General features: G+C 33.6%; 1 protein-coding gene across 1 annotated transcript; it reads right to left on the reverse strand.

Annotated features, from left to right (window-relative positions):
* Positions 1 to 5,270: 5,270 nt before the first annotated feature.
* LOC126697504 (uncharacterized) lies at positions 5,271 to 6,420 on the reverse strand. The gene has a single exon (XM_050394515.1). It carries the CDS (start codon positions 6,370 to 6,372, stop codon positions 5,671 to 5,673), a length of 702 nt encoding a protein of 233 aa, XP_050250472.1. The 5' UTR covers positions 6,373 to 6,420; the 3' UTR covers positions 5,271 to 5,670.
* Between the last annotated feature and the right edge of the window lie 1,718 nt (positions 6,421 to 8,138).

Raw genomic sequence — 8,138 nt, forward strand, 5'->3', positions numbered from 1 at the left:
TCTTGGAAAAGCACGAACTCAGAGTGGTTTGTTTGCAGAACTCATCAATTCCCTCTTTCTTACCTCTGTTTCTCTCACCGATTCCTCTCAATCTTTCTCACCCTTTGAAGTCACCACCACCGATCTCGCCCAGTCATCGTCAATATCGCTCAACCACGCTCGATCTTGCCGATCTCACTCACAGTCTCACCTTCTCCAGTCACAACCAATCTCACCCTGAGGTCGCCGTCGATCTCACCCTCTTCCCTCTCCTCTCTATCCACCTTTCACTCTACCTCTCTCTGGTTGTGGGTTTTTTTTTTTTTTTTTTGGCTGCAATTTGGGTTGATCTGATATTAGTGAGTAATTGTGGTGGTTGGTTTGCAGTAAAGGTGGGTTGTAGCGGTGGTGATTGTGGGTTCTGATATGATGGGTGAGTTGTGGGTGATGGTGGGGTGTGGGGGTGGTATGGGTTTTGTGTTTTTTTTTTTTTTTTTTTAAATTGTAGGTGCCAGGTGGTGGTGGGCTGTGGGCTGTGGGCTATGGGCTATGGGCGATGACAATGGCAGTGGTAGTGGGCTGTGGGGGTGATGGCCGGTAGTGGCTGTCGATGTTGTTGCGGCAATGGATATTGGTGACTGGTGGTTGTGCTGTTAATGTTGTTGCTGTTGTTGATGATAATGGAGATGAGATAATATATTATTTTAATGTGTAATAAATATTATTTTAATATATAGAATTGAATTATAAAATATCTGATAAATGAGATATTGTAAAATGATGTGGTAAAATAATAAAGTAAGCTTTTGGTGTGTTAAAATGACATTTTTTTTTTTTTGCAACATCTGCTATAGATGCTCTTAACACATAAAATTTCTTGTAAAAATATTGTGAATGTAGCACTTCTCAAATAATTAAAAAAAAAAAAAAAAAAGCAATACACAAAAAAATTCACAACATTTTTCACAAGTTGAGTTGACAAACTTTTACTAGTTTTTATCTAAGTTCATCACTAACATCACTTTTTTACTTACTACTGTCATTCTGCCACATCAACAAGTATAAAAAGTTTTGTCAAATTTTTTGCGTATAGACTTTGTAAAAAAAAAAAAATTGTGTAGCTCACGTGAATTAGTTGTAATTTTTGCATTTAAAACAAAACAATAAAGTTTAAGTAATATTTTAAAAAAATTTTAAATCATATTTAAATATATAAAAAGTTTCAATTTCAATTTTTGTCTTAGGCCCTCAAATACATTAAGCCGCCTCTGCATACATAGCGCATAAAAAGCAGTGGGTCTCATCCTTATTTTATATATTTTTTTACACTTTTATGTGCAAAAAAAGAAGTAACTTCTGCCTAGAATCCATCAAACCGAAAATTTCTTAGAGAAAAAAAAAATCAAGCTTGGAATTCAAAACAAAGAATATATGATTAGATAAAAAGCCAAGAGAAGAGAGAGAAAGTGAGAAAGCTTACTATGAGAGAGAAAAGACGCCAAAAAATCATGTTTCCCGCGACTACAAAAGAATATAATATTTATAGGAAATACAACGAGTGAGAGAAAGATTGTTTTCCATTTTTTTTTTTTTTTTTTTGGAAAACAATCTATAGAAAATAAGCCTTATTTTTATTAGGATTTTTGTTGACTAAAAATTGTTTTCCATTAACCATTTTTTTTTTTTTATGCTACCAAACACTAAAAAATATGGAAAACTATCTTTAAAAAAAGTTTTCCAACGAAACAAAGAGAACATAAAATTCAACAAAATTACTTATTACAAATCATAAGAAGAAGAGGAAAAAAAATATTTGGTATAAGCCACACTATTTTTCATCCCAAAAATCTTTTTGGCCTGTGAGAAAACAAAACAATAATAATGTTTACCCCTTAAGATGTAACGACCAAGTAATTGGTGAGCAAAACTGCGCATTACCCACCACCATGGCTCCAACTCGACATCCTCCTTCAACCATATCTCCCTCACCGTTTTCATTGGGCTCAAGTCCTCCACCTAACTCCTTAGTTGCTCCTCTCACTAGCAACCATGCCACAAACATCACTATGCTCGTCGTGACAATTACCGCAAAGCAGACTCAAGCCAAGAGTACGAGCGGAGCTCTACAACTTAGTCATGTCCCCTTTGAGCCAAGTGAAGCATTCTTGAAGGAATCATATGCTTCTTTTAAGCCTTTACCTGGTGCAGTTGGGTAATTTTGAACAAGAGACCTTGCCCATGAAGTAAATTACCACACCTATGGTTCAACCAATTAGGAGACAATCAATTTTTTTTTTCCTTTTTGAAAGCAATTCATCCTTCCCAAACATAGAATACAACTCTAACCACCTAGATTCAAAAGTTAAGAAGCTTTTGAGAAGATTATGTGGATTAATATCTAAAATTCAAAAAATAAAAAACTTCACTCAATAATTGAGGATGGAGACTATTACCTCATCACTTCTTTTGCAACTGCTAAAGATATTTGGAATTACATAAGTATTATTTATTCTTAGGAAGATTTTCCACCTTTCTATCAATTGCAAAATGAAGAACATGCATTATCTGGCAATTTGAGCCACTATCGTGGAGATTGTATTGAAAAATGCCACATATACCTTGCTAGTTGTCTAACATCCTAAACCCTTCCTCCCTCGAACCAATTACCCATTCCCCAACCTCCTTGCCTATGCATTTAAATAAAAAATCAATGGGATATTGGTCGATTTCAATGATAAAAAAGTTCTTTGTATATGTGTTTTGAATCTAATGGAAAATTTGATATTATGGATTATTTGCATGTTAGCAATAAATCAACGGGACATTGCTCGATTTTAAAGTTGGGTGATATTATAGTTGATTCCTTACTTAGGAGAAGTGCAATTTACCCTTTTATTTATTTGGAATAAAAGGTTAAAAGACCATTTTTCATTTGCTTTTGGTAAAAACAGTCAATTACATTTATACTTTGCCATATGCAAACAGAAGAAGTTGCAGGCCTGTGTGTAACTTGAACCATTTGGGGGATGAAAACCAAATGCTAATCTTTCCTTTCCAGTTTCCTTCCCAATTTCCACATGTTAACACAGTTGTATTCCAATCAAGACATATATAAAATTGAGGTGTTCGCCTTAGTCAAGGATAGCAACATATAACCAAATCACTAGAACCTCTCAACAGCATGATGTTACAATTGCCCAAACAGGTTTCCAATAGGAGATGACAATGGAGCTGGCAGATTTGGAATAATTGTTGGAATGGACAGTAGTTGTTATCGAAGAGCAATTAGAGCTTATAGTGTATCTTTTTTATTGATTGGACCCCTAGCTAAATTACTCGCGTTACAGCTGCTCTCTGCAAGAATTAAGTAAGGAAATTCTCTACCTTATTGGCTGAGGTGTCATGAATTAGTTTGGTTCCCAATGACTCTTCCTGTTAGACTCCTATGTAAGATTCGTAGTAATTACTAATTAGATATAGTTGTTAAGAATATATTTTCATGTATCAGCTCACAGCACATTCTACTAACTGATGATTGCTTCTCAATCTACTTTATGCCAACTATTGAATAGGACTAGCTTCATTTGTTTAATTAAACCCTTTTCTTGAAATTTAGACTTGTTAGGTCCAAGTCATATCAGGTGTTTTAGGGCATCTCCGATTGGTTCGGCAGTCCTTGTTCCTCTCCAATTTTTACAAAGTGAAATCCAAATTTCATGTTCCAACAGTCAAAAAGAGTAGCCTTGCATTTCAAATATGTTCCATGTATGTTATATGCACTATGTACAATACATACCTAATGTAACTTTTTGTTTTTTTAAAATAATTATAACATGTTACTAATTACGCAATTCAAACTCTTTCACCATCAAACTTTTAAGCACTTTATGCATTTATGGCTCGAAACTTTGATCTCTTTGGAAACATCAACATATTTAATTATTTATATACAATTTGTTTATCCCCGTGTTTAAATTATAGCAATAGTATAGTACTATCCTTCATGGTGATTTTTGGTACTGAAAATTATTCTGTATATAAACTATATATAGCATGTGATTCCTATTGCTCACTACTCCTTACACCAAGAACATGGAATTGTACAGAGTACAGACGCATATTTATTCTAGTTGCCTCAGAAGGACAAAGATGTCCAAGACTCATGTGATAAAAGGTAGTTGGCATGGGGCCTTCTCTCATGGCCATGATTAAGACCAGGGAGGTGGAAATAAGAAGAAAAAAAAAAGAATGGTTTTCCTTTCCCGTCACTTTTTTTTTTGGTAGACCATAATTCCAGAGAGGTGGAGAAGGTGGCCCTTTTGCTTTTTTACAGTACCCCATTTCTGCTTTTCCATCATGCCAAACAGCCTTTTTTTTTCCCTCTCACCACCATCATCTTCATCACATTCATCCATGCACCACACATCATTGCAGTTATATATATCATCCATTTATTTATTTACTTCATCATAGTTCTAAGTTATGACTACTACAATTTGAGTTCACATGTTTATTATGAGGGAAATTATTTTTTAACCTTCGAGAAATTTGGCTTTGTAGAACGAGTATTAAAATATGTAAAACAGTCGAATAATATCTATGGCACGCGTTCTAAACCAATTGCCAGAATGCATGTGTAGCTTCGACATTTGGGTTCACCGTTCACGGATTATATCTAGGCACAAGTTACTAGAAAACAGTGCTAACGGAGGGAGATTGGGTTGGCCCTGAAATTGAGATATCGTTAATGCAAGCTAGCTTCCTTTTATTGAGGTATTCAACTATTCATATGCAATTAGACCCTGAAATATATTTACTGTAAATATGGTTGATAATATTTAATCTCAGGCTATACAAAAGTAACAAAACAATCTCTAATTAAGCAATTCAGTGCCAAGGGATTTATGATGTTCTGGACTTGATGCGCAAACGATGAATTTTCACGTCCAAGTGTGCGTTTAGATTAACTTTTCCCTTTATTAAAAGTGAATTTTTAAAAAGTTATATATATATATATATATATAAATCAATCAATCAAAAAATAATAATAATCCAAAGCTCATCCTAAGACAACTGAGAATATAGTGGCATCAAGGTCCCAAATGAGAGTTTGGCATGAAAAGGATAGTCATAACTAGCTACCCTACACATATAGTCAATTGTATTATTTTTGTACTATAGTTTGTACAAAGAGAATGGAAGAATGAAAAAAACTAATAGAATTGATGCGGCAAAGGAAATATGAATAAGGAAAATTATTTACTATTTTCTTAAAAGAGAAACAACAAATATTGACAGAAATAATTATATTTTTACATAGTTGTTATATTCAAGATAACAATCACTGAACCTGTAACATGTGCCACACTGCAAAAGAACAGAGGCATACAATTCTGTGTCATATATAGAAGTCGGTCCAATTTATTCATACTAAAATACAGTTTCTTTTTCAAAAAGAGAAAAAAGAAAACAAAAACAAGATCTCCAACAAATAAACCTATCCCCCATCATAATCATAACCAAGAAAAAATCATTAAAAAGTCAAACTAAAATTATTATATAAAAAAAAAAAAAATTCCTAAGATAAGATGACGAAGATGATGATGATGGCATTGATATTCTTTAAGCAAGCTGATGATAACAATAAAAATAAAAATAATAAAAAGAAAGAAAAGAGAAAGAAAATGTTGCCTAGTGAGCCATGGCCACAGGAGGTGGAGTGGCATAGCTAATGCTTCTTTGGTTAGGCATAGCAAGCATTGCAGTGTGATCCAAGAAATCATTGAGTGCAACCACAGACTGTAGTATGTTCCTGAGATCATCAGCGCATGAAAAGCTCAAGCTTCCGACTTTCCTGACTGCGTACACATAAAAAGTTATGCACCCTTTTCTGAACTTGAACCTAGCCATCTCGGACCCTGCCAAGCCTCTGATGAGCCTCTTGTTCACTTCTCCAAGTGGTATCTCCGATGGCCAAACACGGTCTAGAGCTGACTTCATGGACTCAGTTTCAAAAACGAATAGAAGTACTTTGGATTTCTTGGTGCCAAGGCCTAGTGTGAGGGTGTGCCAGGCATGGTGTGCCAAGATTGTAAAGTTTGTGGGCAAGAAAGCTGTGGTTGAAGGAAAAGGGAGTTTATTGCTGTTGTTATTGCTGTGGGGTTTGGTATTGGTATTGGTATTGGTTGGTGGAAAAGAAAGGAGCTGTAAAAGTTCAAGAGGCCTAGCACGACGGATTGTGAATGATTTTACGATGAACTGGCCGCCGAATCGGAGACCCTTTACGTCGGAGCAAGGCTTGAAAGAGAAATCTGAGGTGGGTTTGGTGGTTTGGTCATTTGGGTGTTGGTGCTTCTGCTTCTTGTTGTTCTTCTTCTTCTCTTTTTTTTCCATGGCTGGGTTTTGGTGGTGGTGGGGGTTTTTGTTTGTGTATGATAACAAACCAATCTAAAGCTTTTGGTGGTTTACAAAATTACAATAATGGGTTTTTCTTTTTGAGATTAAATTAATAAGAATAGGGTGTACTAAAAGCTTTATATACATTAAGACTAATACACTCAATCATACTTTTATTAAAACTCTATTATTTAATATAATTAATTAGAAAATTTTAAAAACCAATCATGGTTAAAATCAACTTCCTAAATTATATAAATACACTCAAAAGATACAAAAAATAAAAAATAAAACTAAAAACAAAGTGTTGTTTAACAAGTTTTTCATTAATTAATTCAAAAGTTTGATAATATCAAAGCAGTTTAAGGGCCTTAAGTGATATTTCAATGGCTATGGCTTTGTGATGCCCCATATCAGCGGTTCAAATTCTACCTCTACTTCTTTTACTATCTACCCAAAAAAAAAAGTTTAAAAAATTCAATTATATTAAGTAATAGAGTTTTAATGAGAATGTGTAATTGTATTTATTAACCTCTATTTTTTATTTTTACAAAAATCTTATGTAACATAATATTATTGTAATGTATAAATAAAGGTTTTTTTTTTTGTAGGAAATATATATAAGGGTTTTTACACTAACTTTGTATTGAATCTAAATTGAGAGAGAAAGAGATTACAGTAAAAAAAGATGGGTTACTCTGTAATGGACAACCACTTTAATTAAATTTCATTTTAATTTTTTTATTCCAAAAACAAAGTATTTTTAGTTTTTGTTGTCAGTTTTGTATTGTTCTTATATTGTCATTGTACTATTTTACAGATGAGCTTTGAGATTGAGATGCAGTTGGTTGGAGCTCTTGAGTACACTTCCTTTTTCTTTTTAAATCTTTTTCCTTTTACATAAAATAGCTAATGATGTTTTTATTTTTTATGAGTAATAGCTCATGATGTTGCGAGGCCCTTTCATCCAATACACTGGACAAGATTGACAAATGGCACTAGAAGCAAGCCCAAACCTTTTATGTATCGTCTTTTTCCTGTGGTTGAAGCTTTAAACACCCCAGTCTCTCCCACCACAAATTAAAAATTAAATAAATAAATAAAAAGCTGAAACTCACAAATACATCATACATTAATGTAAATGCAGTTTTTTCAAATTCTTCACAAAATAATGTCCATGCAGACCAGAGAGATGTGTCAGGTGTGCATTATCATCACCAAGTTGTGGTCATATATATCAGGAACCCAACCATCAAAAGATTTCATTGGATGACAGAGATTTTTTACTAGATATGAAATCTAATTTCGTTTAAATACATTTATTCATTCTCAAAGCTTTTCTGGGTTCGATCATTTCCAAACCCAATGACAGAGAAAAGTGCTTAATTAAATAAATAACTAAGCACAACATGTGCAATTTGATGATTTCGGGCTCATAAATGATAATTACACACTTAATATGGTATTTATGCACACTAACTTAGGATTGGGACCACATTATGAATCCCAAATAAAGGAAATTGCCGTAATCTAGAACTGACTTGTTTCCCGTAATCATAATTAAGGCCATCTGTTTATTCAGTCCTTGCATCGGCTGGCTAACACTTTTTTAATCACCAATATCTCAATCATTCAATCTACCCAAACTCAACCATTTTTGTTGCCAATAAGAAATGTACTATTATATACTATATATGTTATGTGATCCCTTGGTTGGAGTTGTATTATTAACAGGTTTGGTAGAAGTTGTTCACCATAAGATT

This window comes from Quercus robur, chromosome 8, assembly GCF_932294415.1.
Source record: "Quercus robur chromosome 8, dhQueRobu3.1, whole genome shotgun sequence".
NCBI classification, from domain to species: domain Eukaryota; kingdom Viridiplantae; phylum Streptophyta; class Magnoliopsida; order Fagales; family Fagaceae; genus Quercus; species Quercus robur.